Below are 26,583 nucleotides of genomic sequence, written 5' to 3'. Positions count from 1 at the left end.
GGACACTAGGTGGACACTAGGTTTGATTTAACTGTTCTGTGGTCAAAATATTTAACATTTCTGGTTGTTTCGTTGTCAACAATCAAGTCAGTAATCAAGTGGGTAATGAAGTTTAAGTGATTAGTTAAGTAGCTGTAATGCAAGCAGAACTAAAGCATTGGTATGGGTCTACTGTTGGTTATTCCAAAAAGCACCTAAGACCATAACTATCATCAAATAAGTGAAAACGGTGGCTGGTGGGCACAAAGCATAAATAAAGAACGTTTTAATTCCAAAATGTGCCAACTGGATATAGAAACACGACTGAATAATATGACAAAAGCCAAAGAGGAAGGGATTTGAAACCACAATAGGACTGCAACCATCAATTATTTTCGTATTCAATTAATTGAAAAAGTAATCGATGGAATAATTTCTAATTGACAAGCACGCTTTTACATTTTTAAGTTATAGAGTTTTTAAATACTCAACTAAATCGATTAGTCTGATACTAGGTCATTGTCGCACAAACATAAAAATTAATCTGAAATAGCATATCTACAAGCAAGCTTGTGCACTTTAAAGGTGAAATGTCACATTTTTGACCTAAAATAAATTATTTTCATTCAAATCGATTATCGATTTTCCATAATCAATTACATCAATTAGTTTCATGAACTGTTGCACCCCAATACCACAATCACTAGTTTGAGATTTCATTTGATTTTTTAAGGACTGATTCCTCTGCTTGCATTGTGCCAATGGTATGTTCATGTCACAGGTCAGAGGTCAAGGGGGGAAAGGCTGTTAAGGGTGAGAGGTCGTTTCATGGGCTCTACTTACACTTTCACTTTGGAATGGGTTCAAGAAGTTCCCGCCCATCTCGCCATCATCTCGCGGCGTGCCAGGAGGGTTGTTCATGCCCCCCATGTTATTAGGAGAGTTCTGGAGAATGATGCAGAAGAAAAACAAACGCTTCAGTTACAAAAATACATTATGAATTAATCACTTACAGTAAGCCCTACTAGTAAAAACATCTGATCTACATTCACTTCTAGATTTTAAAATAATACATTTGTTTTATTTCAGAAATAGTTTTTCTTTTGTAAAATCTCTGAAAGTGTTTCCTTTAATAGTCTTTTTGGTGAATGGGGACACCCCTCATGGCTCATACTAGCAGCACCCGGTGATATTTCAGAATTAATGTATTTATTAACGTTAAATAAGTAAGTAAAGTATTATTAGTGTTTAGAGTTGTAAAAAATATATATTGTTGAGGAATGGTTATTGTGTCAAATATACCAGTGAAGGATTACATACATTTTAAAGAGATGGAGTGCCACAATTCTTTTCTACCCTAAAACATGATCATCGGTATTATTATAATATAAGGAGGAAGAACTTTTCCCAAAAAGTGTACAGTATTTGTTCAAATCAAGCTTTTATGTGGACACACCCAACAGTTCATTAAAGGCGCAGTGAAACGGAAATGGTGAACAACATGAAAATGGTGTTTCCACATGAAACTGAGTTCTGAAGTTTCTGAACCAATCAGAGTGTCGCATCCCTTCAGGCGATGGGACGGTAGCTAGGGACGGTAGCTATGCTATCCGCAACACGCATGGTGTGTGTTTGTTTACAAATCAGATTGTCGGCCAGCTACACCAGTTTACTGTTATGTGGCTTATTTCTACCCTATAACGTTTCAGATACATATTTTAGCGTGATGATTAAGTTGAAACCGAGTAATACACTGTCTGGATGTTATCTTGAATGGGAATAAAAACGGAGGATTTCTGTAATCAGAAGCAGCTGTGTTGGACGGATGCGCAGATATGGGGAATTAAACGGGTGAGCTTCATTTTTATTGGCTTTTATCGATGTGTATCTCTACACGTCATCACGCAGCACGTTTTCGTTTTAATAAATAAATAATACAATCGTTTTTATGGACCTTTGATATAAAAACACACAGAAATGAGAATTTTCCCATTTTTTTGGCATCCATTGTTAGGTATGCCCATATGATGACCACGGATATGGTCTAAAAGTGTGAAAAACATCTTTTTCATTTCACTGCGCCTTTAAAACTCATCCAGTGCTACCAACTGGATAACAGTTTTGGGCCTCGTTGCCACCGAAGCCACCAATTATAAATAAAATAAAGAAAATGTAATTATATTGTGCATTGAGGAATTTTCAAAATATTAATAAACATTTTTTTTCAAAAAAGGCGTCCAAAGGCGCCATTGGCACTCTCGGCCACCAGGGGGAGACGTCCAAAGGCGTCAGGTGGCACTGAGACATTTAAGTATGCCTGGTTTGCCTGGTGGGTGGTGATGGGTGGTGATCCACCTGAACGGACACCACAGCTGTAGTTGTATGATAAAGGGGGAGGGGCTGATAGTTGAAATAAACTATTCATTAATTCATTCAAAATACTTGCAACTCATAAACATGGGTCATACACTGAGATTTGGTCCATATGTAGACTCGGTGGGTTACACACCCATAAGGTCCATTTGGCCCCAGATCCCCATGTTGAGAATCAGTGGTCTATGCACTATACACTACTAATAATTAACTTCTAGGAAAGCAATGCTTACAAACCTTTGGCAACCCATCCATATCTCCAGAGCCTGGTGGGGAGTGGCAGAAGAATCACAAGAGGGAGCGGGAAAATGAGGGGAAAGAAAAGTGATAATACTGTCATAAGGATTATGGTCTAGTGATTAATATATTGGCACTGTCAATGGAAACCTTGTATGTCCAAACCTGTTACTTCTTAGAAAATGGGGGACTATCCAATGTAGTCGTTTGTTAATACTTTATTGATTAATTCATTGGTTCAAAACAAATAAGCTCATCCACAAGCTCATACTGTGAATGGAATTGCAATATGGAGATACAAGGTTTCTGCCCGAGAGAAATGATATAAGACAATGTGGTTTATTTCTTAAAACAGTTAAAACAGTGCAAATACACTCATAAAGTGCTTTAACTCACCTAGAGATCCGTTCATGTGGTGTGGTTCCATAGATCCCATAGCTCCCATTGGCCCATCAGGCCCAGGTCCCATGGGGAACTAGGAAAGAAGATTGGGAGCAATCTTTGTTAATAACCATAACACAAAATTACTTTTACAGAGTTAGGTTTAAGGTGTCCTCTGTCTACATACTGTAAACACATTTGTACTCTACTTGATGAACTTGAAACTTGAAAAATCCCACACATCTTAGCTTACTATTAGGTGTCTTGTTTGGTGTTTCTCCGTTCGCCTACTTATGGCACACCAGTAGTAGAAATTATCTCCAAACTTTGCACAAATGTAAGTCAAGGGTTGGGACATTCAACAGGCTACCTTTCTTGCTTTCAACCATCATAACGTTTAGTTTTTTTTACTTTGATATAGTCAGACAAGATCGTTCCCCCACTTTTGGCCAGTAGGCGGCTGGCTCTACTGTGTACATGCATCTGCAGGGAGCACATGCCCCCATTTATATCAACAGATCTGCACTGGAAACTGAGCAGCTTCAAAGTCCACATCAAGCAGTTAGGGGGTGGGACCCTAACTCAGGGCTTAAAGCCAAAAATAATCCCAAGACTGAAAAAGATTTTCTACAAATCTGCACTGATCTCATTAAATGACCCCTATGAAATCCTCAGGACTGAAATCAGTCCCCAGGACTGAGAACTTTAAGCCCTGCCTAACTGCTTGCTCTGTAAGATCTGGGGTGTGTGGTGGCAGTTGAGGGTAATGGGCATGGGGGTTATGGAGGCAGGGCGGTAAGAGGGATGCAGGTAGGGCTTACTGGCCCAGTAAGGGGGTGCTTCACATAGGATGGGGCGAAACGCCAAATGCCAGGGCACTTTTTTCTAGTTAATTAAATCCATGTTAATTTAACTTTGTAAATACATTTGAACTCTATTTGATGAACTTCTTTATAATGCAAACATTCCACACATCAATCAATCAATTTTATACATGGCAGGTGAGATTATAAATTAAAGGCCTAAGTGACATAATAAAGTACGAATGAAAGGGACCAAGCAATGGGCGGGAACATAACAGTACACAAAACCAAATGGGTTTAAAATGACCAGACAGTAAACAAAAAGACACTCTTCATAAAATCAACACATTACTGCCCAGCCCTCTAGGCAAGATTGTGGCACTAGTGCCAGAGAAATCTACAAAATAAGCAGAGAAGAGATCTGTAGTCTAGGCCAGGGGTTCTCACAGTTTTTGGCTGGGGACCCCCGGAAATGCTTTGGTCATGTCTCGCGAGCCCCCTCCCCCCAGCCTACATGTAATCATGTAGGCTGTTCTACAATGAGAGGCCTATGGATGCTAGTGGCGGAAGATAACAGAGGCTTAAAAAAAAAAAAAAAAAAATAAAGTAGTTAGTGAGTTTTTAATGAAATCTTGTGTATCTCGTGGATGGCTCAGATGGAATTAGTAACTTTCCACGAGATATCTCGAGGATAGCACGGAATGGTTTAAGAAGCTTTCATGTCAAGCTAGCTCATATTGGAACAAAAAGAAAAGAAAAGGCAACACAACAAGAGTGATATTTTTGTTTTCGGTTTTCTTTTTTGAGCCAAAGAGCACCATCAAATTATTCACAAGCCTTGATTGCAATAGCCCAACCTTTCTTTATTTTATGGGTTTCAATGTTGTTTTTTCTTTTTAACAACTAGCTTGATAAGGCAGTTCCACACTGGACCGACGATCGGCAGTCTCCAGTCGCGAGACTGTCCGCAGGAGACTCCCCAACGAGACGCTCCCGTCGCTTGCCGTCCCTAGCGCCTTATCGACGCGTCGGAACCCGTTGATGAAAAACCGAACATGTCCGGTCGGTTGCCGATGTTGGGAGCGACGCTATCCATGTTGTAGTGATGAGGGGGGTAAATGATTCCACTGTAGAGTGGACTTCTGTAACCGGCTCGTCATGTTTCAGGGCTGACTATACAGGTGTAGTGTGTGAAATAAATACCATGTTCTCAATATCAACTCTCAATTAATATATTACCAATCAATCAACTCCAGTCTCCAAATCAACTCCAAAGCAAGACTAGCAAAAATAATGCTATCAGTTTGTTGTGGTGTGTTGCTGTGATGCCAGATTCTGCGAGTGAAACAAGCGACCAGGTCTTTGAAAACAAATCCAAAAGAAGCAACCAGTTTCACTACTTGAGCCCCACTACTTGAGCCCTAAACCAGCGCTTTCTGCAATTTGCATGATGGAAAATAATCTTTTGTCGTGCAGATAAATAATGATAGTCTGTAGCAATATCTGTCTTTGGCTGGTCTGGACAAGTTGCCTTGGCCTGGAGTCACCTATAGAATTGTAATGCTGGAGATTAACTCACGTTGGGTCTGTTGCCTCCCGGACCAATGGGGTTCATCATTGTATAGATGTTTTCACTGGAGTTAGTCGAGTCTGAGAAAAGAGGCAAGACACAGCAAATTAGTAAAAAATGAAAAAGAAAAGAAAAAAAAGTCAGTAAATATAAATAAAATATAATACGGGACACATGCTGAGTAGGAATGGGGACACAGTTCATGCTTTGTCAATGAAGGAGGAAGAGGAACAAGGCTATTTGTTAGTGCTGGGGGTCATAGTTTGGTGACGCACCACCTGGGCTGGGCATGATGGGAGTACCAGGTGGGCCTCCTCCTCCTGGGGGACCCTATGGAAAACCATGAGAGAGGTCAAAGGTTAAATACATCATCAGAAAAGAAAGCTTAAAATTCCCATCCTGTATAACCAAGTACATTGTGGCAAGCTGCCACAGTGATCGCTCCCAGTGGTCAGATAGTTACTCACCACATAGTTGCCTGGAGATGAGGAAGAGTAAGCTATCTGCAGGGGGAGAAGAACAGAGAGAGGACATGACAAGTTAGCGGATCACTGGGCCCGAGGATAACAAGACTGAATCTATGTAGTTGTGTCTGAGCCTCCAGGGATTGTGACTCACAGAGTTAGCATTAGGTCCCGGCCATGGCCCTCTTCCTCCAGGACCCCTGGGAGGGGAGACGGGAAAGATGGAGAGTGGCAGAGAATGAAAGGAGAGGGAGAGGGGAAGAGGAAAGGGGATGGATGGCAGCAGAGACATAAGATGTTAGAAGATGAGGCTTAAAGGGTACAGTGATATGGATAAGAGTCCTTTGTGTTTTAACTTACATGTTCATTCCCGGCATGGGACCGCCCATAGAATTGGGAGGAGGCCTCATGCCCCCATAGTTCTGTACAAACAGAGATTAAAACAACGTAAACCCCCAAACAGAAACAACCAGCCCTCTTCTATACAAAGTATTATAGCAGGACATAAATGCTCGTCATATATCGCAAGGCATGTTTGCACATACAAGGAATTTGTCTTGGTGGGTTTGGTGAATTAGTGACAATATCGACAAATAGTTACACAGCTGAAGAAATATGGATTTTTGCATTTGTTATCATTAGTTACCGGTAGTTAGTTTATTTGTTTCTGTCATTTATCACATCTGTTGTACATACAATATACAAAGGTTTGCGTTTTAAAATTGACCGAAAAGGAAAGGGCTGAAGCCGAAGCTTACTATGCCCACCTTATTGACGATTTACGAGATGCAAGGTTGTTGCACTTCATACAAAAACAAAGCACAAAATAGAGTGAAAAGAAAAACAATGCTGGACATTTGATTTTTGACAGAAAAAGCATTTACAGATTTCTTGATACATAGCTGATTGATGAGAAAATGACAGTTTTCTAATATTAATAAGGTAATAGTAATAGTAGCAACACAGGTAGGTAATAGTAGCAACACAGAATAGTGGCAAGACTGGAGGTGACTGTTAGAAGACAGTAGCAGCATCTATGTGTGCACATCAGACTATCCAACATACATGTGTGCACGTCAGACTATCCAGCATCTATGTGTGCACGTCAGACTATCCAGTATCCAGCATCTATGTGTGCACGTCAGACTATCCAGCATCTATGTGTGCACGTCAGACTATCCAGCATCTATGTGTGCACGTCAGACTATCCAGCATCTATGTGTGCACGTCAGACTATCCAACATACATGTGTGCACGTCAGACTATCCAATGTCTCACCTGTGGTCCCATGGCCATTCCTCGTGGAGGGTTCATTCTCATTGGTCCACCCATGTTAGGATGTCCTGAAAGAAAAGACAAGCTGTCACACACTGACCAGAACCAAACGCATACAAATCCACTTTATGGCTCATCTCTTAACCACATTACCAACACCAGTGTCCCTATTCTGGTGGGAACATTCTGCAGAAATAGCAGATCAGAATCTCACAATGCGTCGCGATGTGACACGTTGTGAGCTTGTATATCAGCTATTTTCGGAAAAGAGATTTAATTTGTGTAGCGGGAAGAAAGTAATCTGAGGGGCTCAGGTCAACGAAGTATATGGTTAATAAACTCAAGACAATTGCTCTAATCTAATCCCATTTAGTTGTAAACTTGGAGCTGTAATCCCCAGTCAAACCACCATGGAACACACACACACAGACAGAAAGAGACAGAGAGAGAGAGAGAGACAGAGAGCGAGCGAGCGAGCGAGAGAGAGAGAGAGAGAGAGAGAGAGCGAGAGACACACACACACACAGTATTGAGTCTTTTTTTCCTGCTATTTTCGATGTGTGACCCGACACATGCACACAACTAAGCATGTTTAGGCTTAATACAGTATGCATTTTGAGGGATATGTAATAGAGCGGCGCAGTCCCTCCCCCTTTCAGTTCAATTACACCCACCTTATGTACCTTTTGGTCTTTTTCCCTTAGCATATCCCTATCACCCTCCCCTATAGAGCGGCGCAGTCCCTCCCCCTTTCAGAACAACGAACGGCCCAGGAAATGAAAACGCAATGCATTTCCCCATAGGCAGTTTTTATTTAATTTATTTAAAGACCTTTTAAGCGTCGTACGAAGCCAACTCTTGTCGTGACAAATCATGACAACACACACAATATTTTGGACCAAACAAATAATTACTAAGAAGAAAAACAACAAAGAAAGTGTTGTAACCTGCCGTTTTTTCTACTTTCTAATTCTTTGTTTGGCCCGAAATATTGTGTGTGTTGTCATGATTTGTCACGACAAGAGTTGGCTTCGTACGACGCTTAAAAGGTCTTTAAATAAATTAAATAAAAACTGCCTATGGGGAAATGCATTGCGTTTTCATTTCCTGGGCCGTTCGTTGTTCTGAAAGGGGGAGGGACTGCGCCGCTCTATAGGGGAGGGTGATAGGGATATGCTAAGGGAAAAAGACCAAAAGGTACATAAGGTGGGTGTAATTGAATATCCATTTAAATGAGTGGGACTAAAGTGAGACTTTCATAACCACATGGCCTTCCTGCCTTCATAGACACTGCAAAACCCCCAGAAATATTGAGTAAGAGAAAAGACCTAATGAGATGGATAAGGTTTTATTTTATTTATATAGCCTCTTTCCAGCCAACAGCACAAGGTGTTTCACAGCCAAAAACAGGAGACAAGGAAAATTGCAACAATAAGCATTTCTTCATTGTTCCGTCTTGTATAATTCACCATTTGTCAGCCTTCTGATTGGTCCCTGGCTGACTAACCAGCAGGCTCTTTCTGCCTTGTTCCGCCTTGTTTATGTTGAATTTGTTAAAACATCATTTTTGGAAAAAACTAAAAACAAACACGATATGCCCAGTCACCATGTTGTTGCATCTGTGATGTTCCTTTTTACCGACACCAAGTTTAAAATAAGAATTGAATGCACAGAATATCAATACTGCAACTGAAAAACATGTTATTTCAATGGTACTGGATGGAGAGAAAGGATTTTTGTCCAACTATGAAACGACAACCAATGGGTGCGAAGAGGGACACAACCACTTGACAAAGGGTGAATTGTTAAATTTTATATTGTTCGTTTTAACTTTTGTATATTTATCCCATTAATTAAATTTATTTTGTAGAGCACGTTGCAAAATTGTGTTTACCGTACATTACAGTTGCGTTAACCACTTAAACCCCAGCATCCGTATTATGGGGAAAGCGTTCACAGTTCGTCAATCAAGCAATTTTCAGTGAAAGCTTTCACCACAATAACAGAAAATAACTAGTATGGAGCCCTGAAGGACTCCGCTAAACCATATGGGCTTTAAGTGGTTAATGAAACGCCCTCTGCATGTAAATATGACAATGCATTGGGTCTTACCTTGCGGTCTGGTCGGGTCCAGACTGTTTGGCAGGAGAGGCTGGGATCCAGGGATGCCCCCAGGAGGCTAACGCAAACGGGAAGACAAGGAACGGATTAAAGTGTGTGCCAATATTCATAAAATAAAAAAGACATCAGCTGTCATGCTCCACTGGAAAAGGAAGACTAAAGAAGAGGCGAAAAACACTTAATGTAGAACAAAAAGGGTATTGAACAGATACAGGAAAGAACATGTGTAAAAATAAAGAAAAAATAGAAACAGCTTAAAAGATCAACAATAATCAATCTCCATAAATTGGTCCTCACTAAAATATTCAGAGGCAGGCTGTGAGCAGCTTGAAAATGTCTGTGTTACTATACACACTATTCCACAAGTTGGAACAAAGAGGCTTGTGGCAACTCTGACTAGTGACTACTATTCAGCATTTGCTTGATGATTTGACTGATGCATAATGGTGAATTTTAATTTGTGAATAGTTTCTTAACTCAATTATTTTCTTTTTATATTTATGAATCACAAGTTGTTCTGCATTACATGTAGCACAGTGAATGGTGTATTGTGTATTTTCCGATCTTATTCTTTCTCTCTTTCTAAATGCCTTACACAAAAATAACATGCCAATGAAATAAACCTGTTATGCCTAGCCAGGACCGATGTATGTAGATAGAGGTCTGAATAACAATCCAATGTCTTAATTTATCCATGTGTGTAACTCAGAGTGTGTACGATGTAACCAAATTGACCCTGTTTGTACACTTAGTTAAAGACAAGAGCTGACAGGAGAGCCGTGTCGGATACCTGATTTGGCATTCGGAGTGATGGGCGCGGTCCACCTGGATACCGGGGTGACATGAAAGGCTGAGTAGAGGAATGGAGAGAAGGGGGGGGGGGGTTGTAAGGAAAAAGAGGGACACAAAGAGAAGGATGTTTCCATTATTGATAAATCTAAGCACACTCAAAGAGGGGTATCACTAAGGACATACAGATGGATGGTGTTGATGGGGAATGGAGGATGACAGTGAAGTGGGTGAAACTTTGTTAACCCCGGCCTCATTTAAAAGCCACAGACAGGACCAGCTGCTGTACACAACACCACTGACACACTCAAGTGTTTGTGTGCGTGCCCGTGTGTGTTTATACCTGCTTCGGTACACAACATGAACTTGATATTGTGCGTGTGTGTGTGTGTGTGTGTGTGTGTGGGAGCACTCGCAGATGCTCGCACATGCTGTTCACACTGCGGTGTAAGCCGACTCGGCCTGTGGTCTGCCCAGCGTATTTAGAAACACCTCGGGCCAACAACACCGTTCAACAAAAAACCTTCAGAGGAAGCGTGTCCGCACGCTCTCACACACGGAGGAAACCAGAAACCACAAGAATGAAGAGCCGGCCTGCCGCAGCTAATGGGCCGAGAACTAGCTTCACCTCCACAGTGGAAGATCTGCAGCCACCGTGCTGGCTGGAAGTGTGGGAGAGCGCCCAGCCACTGAGAAAGTGCCCCCCTTTTCCCACCAGGCAGAACACACCGATTAGGGCCCTCACTCTTGGGTAGCGTAAATATCCTTAAAGAACACTGTGCCTTTAGTTCAGTATGAATGCGTACTGTGCACGTATATACGCAATGTGTAGGAGCCAGTGCGTGTGTTGTGTATGCGTTACATGAGTGTCCGTACTCCGTAGTCCCTGTCCGCTGTTTTATTTATAAGGTGCAAGAACAGTAAGCAGAAGGTAAGGGAGAGGAGGTGAAGAAGAACTGTTTGTGTGTGTGTGTGTGTGTGTGTGTGTGTGTGTGTGTGTGTGTGTAGCAGATAAGCGCGCAACCCCCCACAGGCTGCATCGGGGAAGAGGGGAGGCAGTGAATTATTCATCCCACAAAGGGACAGCCGTGTCTGGGCTTCGAGGACGAGCAAGTCCTGCAGCCTCCGGCTGCATGGCTGTTATGACGGAGCTGGATGTTGGAGGGATCAATATCTATGGGAGGGGTAGTTAGACAGGACTAAAGTACAGCAAAGGAGACCCATGGATAAAAGTGTGCCACTGGTGAATAGAAGCGTGGAGGGAAAGAGAGATCAGAGAGAAAGAACTTGGGGGGCGTGGTTGTGGATTGGGGGGGGGGTTGTTAAAGTGAGAGACAGAAGGAGGGATGTCAGAGAGTGTCAGCAGCTTACCTGGCCGTGGGGTCCCATCATGGGGTTGCTTGGGTTGTGAGGGGGGGGCTGTGCATGGGGGGACTGCTGAGAGCCGGGTGGTCCCTTTAAGAAAGAAGAGCGATATCAGAGAGGGGAGGGGCCAGGGGTGGGGTTACACCTGGGGGAACCAGCCCATCAGAAACATAGAAGGACAAGAGGGGAGGAGCCAGTAGGAAGCGTCAAGGTAGAGGAAAATAGAGGGAAGATGGAAATAAAAGCTGGACCTTCCCCGATATTCAACATGATGACGGAAGATAGTCAAGCACGTATTATAATGTGTGTAGTACGTTTTGTGTATAAAATCTTCATACAGTAGTCTAGTGACTGATTACTCTAGTAAGTGCCAGTTTAAAGCTATGGCTCTAGAATGGACATTGAAAACCAGGAGGTAGTGCCCATCGGGTGTAGTTTCACTCTTAACCACATGGGGGCAGTGTTACCAAAGGCTCAAACTTTACATGTTGAACAGAACAGTCATGTTAACTTAACTTTCCCACACAAGCAGGAATCCTAAATTAACAATCATTGAAAAATAAATACATAAATAATAATAATCATAATAATAATAGTTTGCCATGTTTTTTAGCTCACATTTGCTCATTATAAGTCAAGGGCATTAAGGTTTAATGTGGTTTTATAAGTGTGTATAGTTATTGAGCAGCTCTCCTTGTCTACAAATGTGTGCGACGTGTTATTGCTGACATTTCACCCTTAAAGAGGTCACGGACCCAAGTTAATACATCTGCGTCATTCTATGACCTCAAGTCTATTCCCCATCTGTCTCAGTCAGTCCCTTGTCAATACGTTTCCGTTTTATTTAGTCCAGAGAAGACCAGCTTCTACCAAGACAATTTATAGGTGGTAACTGGAATCTTCCACCAACCTATTTAGACCAAAAAAAAAAAAAAAGATGTGGAGGTTTTTCAAAATGCAAGCAAATGTCAGACACCTTCAACTATTTGCTAGGATAAGACCAATGTAAGTCTGAATCACAAACAACCTTTCCCTCTTTATACAGTATGTTCAGTGTTCCATAACCTTTTGTAAGCTCACATCAAACCTCTGGAGTTTTAGTAGAGATTTAGCCTAGCGTGGTAATCTTGTATGGTCTTAGTAAACCACACCTGTATGTGAAGCCTTTAGAGTTACAGCATGCCCCACAGCAAAACAGAACAGAAGCCAGTCATCAGCCACATCTTGGTAAGACAATATCCATAAATGGAACTATTCATAGGGAGACAGTGACAGTTACACCCCTTAAGTGTACAATAGAAGCACTAAGCATATTTGCAGCAAGCAGCCAAGCGTTCTATAATGATATGGCCTCTTGAAAACAAAGTGTACACAAACAGACACACAAGCACGTACACATGAGCGTGCAAGCGCACGCACACTCCACCCAATCTCACTCCTCCACCAATGTTATAAATAGCACTTCCGTGTGTCTCCCCTCGCCCTCTCTCTCTCTCTCTCTCTTTCTGCTCACTCCCTCGCTTATTTGCAGTCACACTCTCACTAGATCCCCCCCGTCCTCCGCCTGCTCTCTCTCCATCTCATTTCTCTTTCTCTCTCCACCTTCACCCCCCCCCCCCCCACATCGCTCTCTCTTCTGCTTCTTAGCAAGCAAACGGAGAAGACGACGGGTGGTGGTAGCCACAGAAAACAAACGCTGGAGACACAGATCTCTCACACACTCTCTCTCTCTCTCTCTGTCCTCTTGCTCCTCACCCACTCTCAATCTCTCCCTCTTTCCTTCGTGTCACTTGCGGGTTCTCTCCTGCTCCTCTCCACCACCTTATCGTGCCTCCTGCCAAATGCCAGCGCTGTCCATCACACCACTGCCTGGCTCAGAGAGTGTGTGTACTGTGTATGTGTATGCCTGCGTTTGTGTGACTGCATGAATGTGCTTGTACGTGTGGGTAAAACTGCATGCACCCTGCACATGCGTGTGTGTGCGCGTGTGTGTGTGTGTGTGTGTGTGTGCGCGCACGCAATCTGCGCATACACCGACAAGAAGTGTTTGTGTGTCTGTCATTCGCTGGCCCTTCAGACAGTCATCTCCCACACTAAAAAAAGCTTTTCCCGTCACAGAGCTGGGACGGGCCAGAGAGACAGAGATATACGCAGAGAGGGAGAGAGAGACGAGGAGGAGTGAAGAGGTTTTAATGTGGGATGGATGAATCATGCAATCAATGGAGCAGTGGATCAAGAGTGAGTGTTGGATGGATGGATGGATGGATGGATGAATGAATGAATGAATGAATGAATGAATGAATGAATGAATGAATGAATGAATGAATGAATGAATGAATGAATGAATGTTGAGAGCCAGAGGGGTGGCAGAGGTAAATAAGAAGTCCATGGAGAAAGTTGTAATAAAAATTATATAAAGACGACGAGTGTATTGTATATTATTAATGACTATTAAACAGGTGAGATTAAAAAGGAGGTTTCTAGCTATTTATTTTGCAGGGACCAGTATTACTATCAAACTAGATCAAGGCTGAAACTATAAATTATTCTCTTAGCAATTATTTTATTGATTCGTTTTTGATTAATGAAAAAAATGTAGATGCACATTTTTTGTATTTATTTTGTAGATCAACAAATTGCCTAACAACCTTTGTATACTTGCATTTTGTATACTTTGTTGAAATTGTCGCACAGCAACAGCGGTGTAAAATAGTTCAAATCTAAAATCTCTAAAGGTCTACAAGCTCACAATGCATCAGGATTCGACTGTAAGCTACTGTGAACAATTTTGGAAGTTTTTGAATTATTTTGAAGCTTTTCTCCTATGACATGCCCAAAATAGGCATTGATTATTAATTGATACTATAACTATAAAAAAAAACACAGCTTGTTGCCTGCTCAGAAGATTTAGAGCAAGCTGGGTGCCAGTGTTTACAATGTCTCAGCTCTCTAGGAAGACACCAGTGTCCACTCTCTTTTATTTCTTGATTGATCATACTCCGTCTGTACAACTCTGTTCTTCTCTGACTGTCTCGTCCTGGCAATTGGGTCGGGCAACAATTTCCCTCCTGTTCCTGTGTGTTGAGCCGGCCTTGTGGTAAGATAATTAGGGATGCAACTGCAGCAGCCAATCAAACTAATCAATGTAATCGATTATATTTTAAAAAATCAATAATGCATTAACACATTTTGTACATAACACGTCCTGAAACGTCATAAGGATTGGAACCGAGAGGTGCCTTAGACGTCTGTGGACGTCCTAGCGACGTCCAAACGACGCGGGGCGAGATAATAATATTCAGAATAATTACTTCTTTTTTTTTTGGCATTTCGCTTTTCGCTTGCCGTATGCTAACGCTCTGTGAAACTATTAGCTTGTCATTGACTCCCATGTTAGCGCGGCGGAAAGAATGACTCGTATCTCCTCATCCAGGGCGCTCTCCGTGGTGATGAATGGATCGATATGCTGGCGCTGCGTTTCTGCTCCTCATCCGTCTCTCCCGCAAAATATGAACTCTTTTTGTAGCGTATATAAATATATTAAGATGATCGGAGATTGTGATGGCACTTTGTCAGTCAACTTTTTTAAGAAAGTATTTCCGGTTCATGGCTTTCAAAATGGAAGCGATCACTACTCTGGCGATTACTCCGGCGCAAGCAGCGCCTTTATTTTGATGCAGTTCCGGTACTAAATGTGTTAATGAACTGATTGATAATCAACGTATTTTAGAAAAGCAAAAACCTAGTAAAAAAGTAAATTTTCAAAAATATATAGTTAATATAGCCAATCCAAGCTCACACCATGCCACTTGAGCTTGTAGATTGCCGATTTAAACATTTTTGCACTACACCGTTGCGTGATAAAAGTGGTTAATCCATTTTTTGACATACCGGTATAAAAATAAATAGTAAAATAAATAAAAAGCTTCTCTATTATTTAATTAATTGAAAGAGAATGATCACTCTATCTATATAGTTGCAGTCCTAGACAGTATATGTACCCAAATATAAATATATAGTATTATAATAGCATTGTAACCGTAAACCTAATGTATCAATCACTGTCATCTATGCATCCACAGAGAGAGAGTTGGGCTCATCTTCAGTAAGATCCCGCAGGTAATTCTGAATAGATTTCTGTCATCAACAAACCTGAATTAGAGCCGTTTGAGTGACAAACATTGGAAGCCCTTTTGCAGTGTGTGGGAAAACAACAGTAACACGGTTACATATAACACAATTACACTGCAGTGACAACAATGTCAATCATGTCAATTGTGCGTGCTTGCAAGAATGACAGGCTGTAGGCACTAGTCTACTCTCCCTCACATAGAGTTACCCTGATTGGTTGAGGATACTCTTTTGCCCCGACATGGGTGTGGTTTGGAGGTTAGGTTTAGGCAGAGCCTTCTATTAGAGTTGCATCACCTCCGTTAACTTCATCGGGGCCAATCCAATGGCGGCCCTTTGACATAGACTTCTATTGGCCCTGAACCGGAAGTTTACGAAATGCATTAGAGTCTATGAGTATTTGAGGGGCGCCCCGGGCACAGCCATCACTGAGGTGCAACCAGCACCAGCTATTGCATCAGCCACACCCGGCCAACAGGGTACCGCAGACATGGAGCAGTGCCTTGCTGGCCGGGTGCAGCCAACCAGTGCTGACCACACCCCCGCAATCGCCGCACCCAGGGCCCCCCCGTGGACGTGCCAATTGTCCTTTCTCTCATGCTAGAGCCATAGAGCTAGGGGCTCTCTCTGCCTTGTGTAATATTAGAGGGATTGCAGGCACTGAGGTCTCTAGGACTATGGTTTGCTTCCTGCCTAGGGTCCTCCTACGGTATGTCTCACCAGACTGTTAATCTGTACGGTGTGCATGCGTCCGTCCTTGGCCACACTTGGCCTTACTCTGGTGTATTTGAGTCAAGGGAGCCATCTCTGCGTCTGTGTCACTGTCGTTGTTGTCGGTGAATCTGTTCTATCGAGTTTCTCTTCCTCCCCTCCTCTCTGCAGACTCTGGGGTTATTGCTCATTTGTAGGTTCTGTAGCTTGCTTGATGCCCTCTTGCGAGTGCTGCAACAGGGGTTGCTGCCCCCCCCCCCCCCCCCCCCCCGTTACCCCGCCAGTCTTTTCTGGAGGTCAGCTGTCTCTCCAGCATCACCGACCTTCCTCGGTTTTCATCAAAACTTTCCTGGAAGTCACTGGTTGTTATAACTATTTTGGTATAGTTATTCTTATTTCATTTTCATAATGTTTATAAATATGTTTATTTGATAGTGTTGTTATTTACAGTTTACAAAGATTTAAAAGACAGTTAAAAATAATTTGATTTAACTTAGAATAGCTGTTTCTGTGGCTATATACAATTTAACAGGGTTTTGCTTGAACTGCATTTCCCATGATGCTAGCGGGGGGATATCCGGTCAAGGAGCCGCGCTTTCTAGTTTGAGTTTGTTTACGTCTGAGATACGAGCTAACTGCAGAGAGAAACCTCTTAAGCATTCTTTCACGATTCATTCAATATCTGTGCCTTTTTCTTGTAACCTTTTTTTTTCATATATAAATTGGAACACTGAAACTTCACCGACAACTCCTGTCAAGTCCTTTCGAAATAATAACTACACTGGTTGCCCAGGTATTTCAGTTTGTAAATACATCAAAGATGCAATTATAATCCATTTCTAATGGATGAAGCCAAATACCTGGGCAAGGGGAAAACACGAGGGACTCAGGATGTAGAGTGGCCATGTTAGAACTGGAAGGTTCCCAGTTGGATCCCTGACTCCATGTGCAAGTGTCCTTGAGCAACACACTGAACCGTAACTGCCCCCATTGAGCAGGTTGGTACATTGCATGTCGCCTCCACTGTTGTCTAGTCTAGTACATCCCTTGTTGAAACACAGCTCCTCCAATGCTGACTTTGTTTACCAAGTGATTTGTTGGATGGAAGAGGTACCCCCCAGCCTTCGTAACATGACCATATCAATTTGCAAGTCAAATTTCCAGTGCATCTTTCAGAAGGATTAGACTGGTTTCAGATGTACGATGGGTGGAGGGATGATAACAGGTTATTACCTGGAAGAAACCTGGAGGCATGGGACCGCCTGGCATGCCGTCATTGGGGGGCATGTTTCCCATCACCGGGCTGGGTGCTGCTGCCGCACTCTGCAAAAACAACAATCAGAAATGCATTAGTCACACACACACACAGGCTGTCAAGTTACTATAGGGGGCAGTGTCTGCACCAGCATTCACTGAAGAAACCCCCTCCCAAACACATCAAAAGTTGAAGAAGTGGTGGTTAATTGGTTTGTTAAATGGGCTGCTACTACTACAGAGGAGACGGGGACAAGATGCATACAGACGTCTCAGACTGCAGTGATGCAACCTCATGTATTTCTTTGAAGATCACAAGGAGGAGGAGGAGGAGTGGCAAGAGTTTCTCTTTTAGTTAACCCATTAAGACTGGGGGCAGATTATACAAATGCCTGAGTGGTCCTCAAACTTTTTCGTAATTCAAAGTGTTTTGCAATGTTCAAAAATAGGAGATGTACAAGCTCGCAGCGCTGCTATTTTTGAATAGTCAATGCCAGGATCATAAATGACACAGATTTTCCGGTTTTAATGGGATAAAAAGAAAATTACTATCAGCTTTACTATCAGTTTCTTCTGTTGGTGGACATTTCTCATTCGTGGACATTTCTCATTCCTTTCTCTTCTAGAGTTAGAAACAGAGGGGGCTCAAGTCCCCATCCTCCAACATACTGGATTTCTGGTTACAGGCTGGCATCCCCAGCGAGTGCCAAGATATGGTACAGTTTTATCTTTGGGAGATTTTGAGCGAACAAATGGAATTAACAGATACAACTCTACCAATCCTGGCACTCTGGTGGAACCTGGCAGGATAGAAAACCAACAGTACTAGTGATCCAAACAGGATAGAAAACCAACAGTACTAGTAATCCAAACTAAAGTACCAAAGTTGGGACATCCTGTGATGTCAGACAAGATAATTGATAGGATGACTGGGACAAGATTCAGGATCATATCCCATGGGTTTTCTTGAGTGTGGAGTTAGAATAGTGTACGAGTTGGCAAGGTAAGGCTGGGAGCCTTGAAGGCTAATGGAGATGCAAATCTTTGTGAGGCGTTGTAGATTGTAGATCGGCTATTTTCAAATATCTTTGTTAATTAACAATTTGGAAAGAAACAACAAGGGATGATATACGATATTATATGTATATAATTTATCATGATAAAACACTTGTTCTGGCAAATTCCAGGTAACAATCTAGATTGTCAATATTCTGGACTTTATACAAATGCTATTCAATCCAGTCAGTCACAAATCATTTCATTATTTTGAGTGATAGAATCAGAACGGGCTCAGTGAAAATAAAAGGAAAAAAACCAAACTGAATAATGAAATGAATAATGGGAATATCTCTCATTGTGATTATCTGCTGGGTATTTGTGAGAGGTCCATCATATTCAAGGGCTTTTGATGAGAAATGAAACAGACTCCACCAGTCACTCAGTTTAGAGCACTACAGAGGGGAGGTGTGTGTCTCCAGCGGACACCTGTTGACGCTCGTTATTGTTACATGCATCAAAGCAATTATGTTTCTGCAATCTGCAATATCAGATTGCACTGTCAAAATAAGATAGCATCAAAGCCAATTACTTGTGATATTTAATTGACCCCCTCTAGTATTATAGCTATTTTGCACGAGCTTAATTATTTCTCTGCTAAGTATGATCATGTTCGTACACCCAAGCTATGGGACGTTATGCGCTAGGTACAAACATATTTGTACCGCCCCCTTATCACCATATAGGAAGCGGCTAGGCAGAGAATCAGCTTTTAACATTGGTCCGGTTGCTAAGCAACTCCCCCGTCACCCCCAGCTATTGGATCTTCCACACAGCCCATATACTTCTATTCAAAGTAGGATTTCCAACAACTTATAAAACGGGGAATACAAGTGCTGTCCATGGTAATCGCCATCCATCCAAAGTTCCGATGTCATTTGTGATTTTGTCTTGCATCACTCCCGATATGTAAACGTTTCTGGCAAAAGGCAAACAGTGTGAGCTAATGCTAATGGTAGCCGGTGGTTACAGCGGTGGTCTGGGGCTGCTCAACAGACTGAACATGATGGAAAATCACTGGATCACTGGCAAAGGTTAGCTACACTTTTCTGCCACCTAGCGTGGCAATAAAAGAGTTAAGGACAGGAATCCTTTTTTGTAACTATACCTTTTGGGGTAGTTGTTGCTATGTACAGTATACAGCAGCAACATTTTTATTTTATTTTTTTTCGGAATAAATATTTGAAGGTATTTTCGGATACCCCTATGGGATAAAATGTATAGGCTTTCGCTCTGTGGAACCACAAAATGGCTGCCACTGCTATGCCTTATAGCCAATAATGCAACAGCCAAGTCTGATGTTTACATTACTTCTAAATAATACTATACAACTAACTAACTGAACATCTAAGTTTCAGGAGAGTATAAAACAGGAATCTGGCCTACGGGAGGTGGGGTGAAGGCTTCAGCCCGGAAGTTAGAAATGATATAACTGTATTCTTGTCAACACACAAACACACACAGGCACATGTTCAGAGTGCTTATATAAGCAGACACACAAGAGTTGCATCACCGGCTAATAAACTGGAGCCCTACAGTACAGTGAGAGAGAGGGGGGGAGAGAGAGACAAGAGGGTATAGGACTAGAAAACAGGAAGGCGGTTTAAGACCCAAAACTGTACACACACGCGCCACCCCAGTAGGAACATGCAACCTATGCACTTGAAGCCAACCATATATATATAAAAATACATAAGAAATACATGATACCTTTTCACAAATACTTACAACTCTCCTTCCGACGTAAGATCACTACCCCTCCCCCTTCTGAGAAACCATGTCACACACACACAGCAAAACTCACGATTGTACATGCACACATGTACGTGTCTGTGCGCGTGCCCCACACACACACACACACCTCCCCCCATCTTTATGCTAATTTTGCTAGTGAACATGAGCAGACCACTAGTCCCTGGGGAAGAAGCAGGGTCGACTGCCTCTCTCTCTCTCTCTCTCTCTCTCCACCATCTCTCCCTCCTTAACCCCCGTTATCCTTTCTCTCTCACTCAGTTCTCCTTTTCTCTCCCACAATATCCCTTCTTCTTTCTCCTCTTTGTGACCCCCCCCCCCTTGCACCACCACCACACTGTTTCCTTCTTTTCTCCATGCACCTCCTTCCACTCCCCCTCCCGCTCCCCCCAGTAGGGTGTCAGCAGCTTGCAGAAGCTGTTGCTATGGAGACAGGTCCTATCTGCACTCTGTCCCCCTGGCATCCCCCGCTCCAGGAGCAGAGAGAGAGAGAGAGAGAGAGAGAGAAAGCAAGGACACAAAAATGAGTGCTAAAGCAGGAGAGTGAAAAAGAGAGAGAGGAGATAGAGGCAGGCAGGAGTGAGAAGGCAAGGGAGGAAGATGGAGAGAGAGTGAGTTAGAAGATACCGTACATAAGAGTGAGACTCAGAGCAGAAGAAAAAAGCACAACCTGTGGGGGGGGGGGGGTTATGAGAAAAGGGAGGAAAAAAACCGAAGCAAAGGATAGTCAAGAGAAAACGATACGGCAGGGACAGAGATCTCTGTTCACAATAAATCACTCTGTCACAATATTGTTTCCAGGCTATGTACGGTCAAATATCTCGTTGCACATTCACCAGTTCACTGATTGAAAGTATGCAGATTGAAAAGTATGCAGAGCGTGCACTTGGCATCAGCCACAATACCAGATTCTGTGTGCACCCCTGCACTTTTCTAGAATCAACCGGCCTGTGGGAAATGTTTAGGGGTTTTCATTTTAGTATACTGTAGGAGTAGGTCATACATGGGCAACTGGGGACCCAGGGGCCACATGTGACCCCCACCTTCACTTAATGTGGCCCTCAGGTAAATATCAGAATACTGATATATTGATTTGCAAACATGACCGGCTTTATTTACTTCTAAATTAGTACAATTAGTAGCTTAGTTTTCTTATGTCCAATGTATTTAGTTCATAAAGTTAACACAACTATAATTAAGGGCATTTGAAATTAAATGCAAATTTAACGTTTCAGCATTCCAATACAAGCTCAAAACGTGCCGCACTGTGACTCGTTTTGAGCTTGTAGATCGGGCTATTTTTGCTACAACAGTAACACAATATACAATGTGGCCCTCTGAAGTGAGTGTGGAAATATAGTGGCCCTCACCATTGTCAAAGTTGCCCACCTCTGCTGTAGGTGCCCTACATTTCCTACATTTGCCAAACCATTTCGCCAACCTACAGTCTGAGGGACGTGAGCATGGTGCTTGGAGGAGGGCGTCAACTAGGCTCCATATCACAGAGTTGCGTAGTCTTGAGTCGGCCGCCATTGGACACCATGGCTTAGAAACAACGACAGCGGGCAAGTGCATCTATTGGTCGGTAGCGTTGTGTGCCCATGAAACCTTCATACGGCGTACATTATAGAGAGGGTATGCGCGTGACATCATCATCATGCTCAGAGTTTATGCAGGAACGCCTACTGAGTGTCAAAAAAATACTTTCTTGCCATGACATTAACACAATGTTAAAGGAGAATTCCATACTAAAAGGCTTTCTTACCTTTCTTTGTAGTTGTTACGTCCCCATCAAAGATGTCCAGGTGTTATTTTGTGCAAAAGCTCCTTATTGGCTATTTCCCCTACCATAAGCCCTCAATGAATTGCATTGAATGGGATGTATGGGGTGTTGTGCTAATTCGCTTATTTCCATCGCTCAAAATTATATATTTTTTGTATATATCCGCTCTTCATAATGTAAATAATAACCCAAGCGGCACACTTTACTACTTATTTCGATGGAAATAAGCGAATTAGCACAACACCCCATACATCCCATTCAATTAAATGCAATTAATTTAGGGCTTATGGTAGGGGAAATAGCCAATAAGGAGCTTTTGCACAAAATATCACCTGGACCTCTTTGATGGGGACGTAACAACTACAAAGAAAGGTAAGAAAGCCTTTTAGTATGGAATTCTCCTTTAAACACAATGTTAAACTCACTTTGCCACTCGATTTGCCACTCACTTTATGCATGTGCATACCCTCAATTACCAGACCTTGTGACTATCAAAAAATGGTGCACAATGCCGCTTTAAGATTCCTGCCTGTGCTGTGGCCTAGGATTGAAATCCCACTAGAGTGGCTCCTGTGTCTCACCTCCATGGTCTCACTCTGAGCTGTTATTGCGGCTGTCTCGTGAAAAGAGTAAAAACAATATGAAGGGGCTTGCATGGCCCACTGCCCTTTCCAATAAATCCTGCGAAGAGGCTGCCTTTCTGAAAAGATTTATTTTAATGTAGCAACGTGCAAGCATGTGTGGATTAGCGACAGCCGCCCATCATTCAGTTTGAGAAAATATAGTATAGCGTTTGTTCATAATGTTGACTGAACATAATATATTCAGTCAACTTTTACATTCAGCATGGCATTATTGTCGCTGATGGGCATTAACCTCATTTCTCACAAATGAGAAAAACTTCTGGTGCCACCAATTATTTCAGAATAAAGGCGCTAGAGTGCCACGCAGATGAGGGAGATTTTATTCTGAAAACACCCACTTACCCTTTCCCCAAAAAACCAGTAAGCTAAATCTTCCATTACTGGGCGCTAGTAAGTCTGATCTCTTAAGTAACCGAGATGCATGATGAAGTCATACATTAGTCCAGAACATCAGCGTTATGATCAATCTGCGCAGAGGCAGCGTCGATTGAGAGAAAATAGGTTATTTTGTCGGGCCATAAACAAGGAAGTAATGGGTGCGCACGCAAACAGGTCGGTAGGGGCTAAGCAAAGCGCTGCCTAGCAACGACGTTTTATTTGATAAGATAGACGTGTGTGGACTGTGCATTAGAAGTGTTATGTGTTTTCATAAATTAACGCCCTACTTGATCATACTACATTGTCACACAAAAGCATAAAAAGAAGCAATCTGCAAGCTGGCCGCGTTAACCCATTCTGACCGGGCACCCATTTTGGTGTTAGCATCATGTTATGCTTTACCTATTGAAAAATAGCAGATCTACAAGCTCATATCGCGCCACCGAGTGGCGCGATACGAGCTTGTAGGTCTGCTATTTTTGAAAAATTCGAAGAACGACTGACATTTTTAGAATCTGATCTCAGGTCAGAATGGGTTCATCAGACCAGTGTGTGTCCAGTGGAAACCTCGTATGAATCTGATCTCAGGTCAGAATGGGTTAAGCTCGTCGATCTGCTATGTTTGCTACATTTGAAATTTAATCCATTGTGTACAATTTGATTTGGTTCCATTTGTACACTCTCAAGAGTTAAAGAAACACTGAAGTTTGTACGGTCAATGTTGAACAAACGTCAACAGTGTTACCAAAACCCAACTGTATATTGAGCAATAGGGATCAGTTACAATATGGAGTGAGCCATCACTTGATTGTCTAATACAACACTACAAAATACAGAGTGTGAGTGTGGGAACTGACTGTAAGAATTGACCCTCAATGTCAGAGTTAAATAACACTACAGATATTACTACAGTATGTGCACTAATTTCCAAGTCATAGTGATCAAAATAAAACAGTTCTTAGTTGAGAGTTTATTATCTACAGCGTCTCTTATAACAAGTATGTATGATTTAAAGTATTTCCTCTAGGTCAAACAGTGGATGTGCACAAAGTAGGACATTGTTGCTCACTTAACTTGCCTCAGGCGTAGAATCTAATCTAGAATCAATATTCGGAATATACAAGTACAACCCTTGATTACCCAGGCAGGCACAGGCTTTGTTAAACTGCAAGACAACTCAAAACTATCAAAGAAAAATCTGACCCGCCGCATTGAGACCAAAGTTACGTCCACTACTGTCCACAATGAATAATTCACTATTTTAGAAATACAACACGAGGGAGTGCTATACCGTGATTTTAGAAAGAAGTTCCCTTGCCCGATTCGGATTGGCCAAGCCTGGTTGTAAAACAAATTTCTTCACAAAATGCATGGTTTGGTGTAGGGGGATAATGTTCTGAATGTCAAACGGACATATTGAGCCCATTACACACAGTGTGGCTTCCCCCCAGTAGGCTACCTTCACATTCAGTAGATCCTGTGATCTTCTGTGGACAGATGTAATTTCCTGGGTTCTAGTAGGACTATAGTCAATAATAAAAAAAGAAATTGCCATAATATTGTGTAAAATAATACATAGTTAGCCCCATGCTCAAATGCCCCGCCCCCCTGTCAAAAACAGCTAAAATCCCTAAAACGAAAGGAAGCAGCGAAATATTTTTTTTTAACATTCATCTTTTACTTTCTCTAATAACAACCTAAAACATGAACCTTGTTTGAAAAAAAACTAAAGTTGTCCTTTAATAGAGTATATTTAAGTATATTTGGTTCTTTAATGGTTTAATCACTCACCCACAAGGACTGCATTTGCAACTATAAAAATCACACCCACGTGAAGTGAGGGGTGCTCTTATCATCGTACATCATCAGACACATGACGTAAATTCTCCATTCATTGTCAATAATGGGAATTAAATGTTTGTGTAAGACGAAAATCTACACTACAGGAGGACGGAAATAGCAGATTTGCTCGTCCACATATGACGTAAAGTCTCCATTCATTGTCAATGCGAATTTAATGTTTCTGTAAGACGAAAATCTACACTACACAATTGTGTACATAATAGCTGAATATAGGAGGGGGTAGCCCCCCTCAAAAAAAATAATAATAATAAACAGCCAGTACTCTATTAATGCTCTTTCCGGCTGTCATCAACAATCCTTAATAACTCATTGCACTGACCCTACTGTAATTTATTTTATTTTTTATTTTTGTTATTGTTATTGACCCTACTGTAATTGTTTTTATTTTTTAATAGTTTTTTATTATTATTTGTTTGCATATTGTGTCCAATATTTGATAAATTTCTTCTATTTTTGAATATGTATATTTGTATGTGTCTTTTATTTCATTGTTAAAACACAATTGGTGCCGGAAGTTCATCAAAATAGAAGCTCCGGGGTGCCAGAGTTGTCTGATCGCTTTTACTCTGAAAGCCATGAACCGGAAACACTTTCTTAAAAAAGTTGACTTGACAAAGTGACCTCACAATCCCCGATCATCTTAATATATTTATATACGCTCCAAAAAGCGTTCATATTTTGCGGGAGAGACGGATGAGGAGCAGAAATGAAGTATCCATTCATCACCACGGAGAGCGCCCTGGATGAGGAGATACGAGTCATTCTTTCCGCCGCGCTAACATGGGAGTCAATGACAAGCTAATAGTTGCACAGAGCGTTAGCATACGGCAAGCGAAAAGCGAAATGCCAAAAAAAGAAATAAGAAAAATTCTGAATATTCTTATCTCGCCCCGTGTCGTTAGGACGTCGCTAGGACGTCCACAGACGTCGATGGCACCTCTCGGTTCGAATCCCTATGACGTTTCTAGGCGTCCTATGTACAGATTGTGTTAATGGTACAAGATACCGGGGTTGTGGCTCTTTCAGAGCGGGTACTCTGGGGGGAGGGAGGGGTAAAAAAGTTGAAAAGAATTTGCATGCTATTTTTTACTCATATGTGACTTGAAAAATTAATAAAGATCAATTAATGCCCTTTCATTTATTTGCCACACCCAGGAAAGCAATCGACGCGTTTCAACCTGAACGGTCTTTGTTTTCTTATAGTTCAAAAAGTTAAGCCCTGGGCGGTTAGCTCAACCGTCTGGGCACCTATAGGCTGCCAAGGCAGCCGGACGGCATGCCGCGGGTTCGACTCCAGAGCCTGACGGCCTTTGCCGTGTGTCACTCCCCATCTATCTCCCCCTTTCCTGTCTAATTACTGTACCCCATCAATAAAGGCAAAACGCCAAAAAAAATCTTTAAAAAAAAGAAAGTTAAAGGAAAACAGTATAGCCAAGTGTGGGTAAGTCAGAGTAATATAATAAGAGAGTGGCGACACTAGCGTTGACTCCCATTGTAACAATGGAATGCGGAAGTGCTCATTCTATCTCAATGGGATAGTTCCAGCCACAGGAGCAATGTTTGGAACTATAGCCACTAGGCACCCGCTTTGAGGCGAGATCAAAACTACTCTCCTACTCTACACTCTGGGGTAAGTATACTGTACATCCACCAC

The 26,583-nt window shown here is 42.1% G+C and overlaps 1 protein-coding gene across 4 annotated transcripts in view; it reads right to left on the bottom strand.

Annotated features, from left to right (window-relative positions):
• Positions 1-26,583, bottom strand: part of LOC308330087 (single-stranded DNA-binding protein 3) — a 57,815-nt gene that overhangs the window by 4,889 nt on the left and 26,343 nt on the right. For 2 of the 4 annotated variants that reach the window (XM_080784748.1, XM_080784745.1), the window contains exons 5-17: positions 17,433-17,522; positions 11,364-11,447; positions 9,994-10,053; positions 9,195-9,261; positions 7,086-7,150; positions 6,168-6,229; positions 5,962-6,007; positions 5,811-5,846; positions 5,619-5,673; positions 5,353-5,423; positions 2,986-3,064; positions 2,590-2,618; positions 823-924 (exon numbers count right to left, since the gene is read on the bottom strand). In XM_080784748.1, the coding sequence (XP_080640874.1) occupies positions 823-924; positions 2,590-2,618; positions 2,986-3,064; positions 5,353-5,423; positions 5,619-5,673; positions 5,811-5,846; positions 5,962-6,007; positions 6,168-6,229; positions 7,086-7,150; positions 9,195-9,261; positions 9,994-10,053; positions 11,364-11,447; positions 17,433-17,522 (846 nt within the window). The remainder of the gene's footprint in view (positions 1-822; positions 925-2,589; positions 2,619-2,985; positions 3,065-5,352; positions 5,424-5,618; positions 5,674-5,810; positions 5,847-5,961; positions 6,008-6,167; positions 6,230-7,085; positions 7,151-9,194; positions 9,262-9,993; positions 10,054-11,363; positions 11,448-17,432; positions 17,523-26,583) is intronic. The other 2 variants (XM_080784746.1, XM_080784747.1) reach the window with 2 other exon arrangements.

Source organism: Protomyctophum bolini (assembly GCF_963924005.1).
Source record: "Protomyctophum bolini genome assembly, chromosome: 15".
In the NCBI taxonomy this organism is placed as follows: Eukaryota; Metazoa; Chordata; class Actinopteri; order Myctophiformes; family Myctophidae; genus Protomyctophum; species Protomyctophum bolini.
Note: the sequence above shows the minus strand (reverse complement) of the source record. Positions and strands in the feature narration are given on the sequence as shown.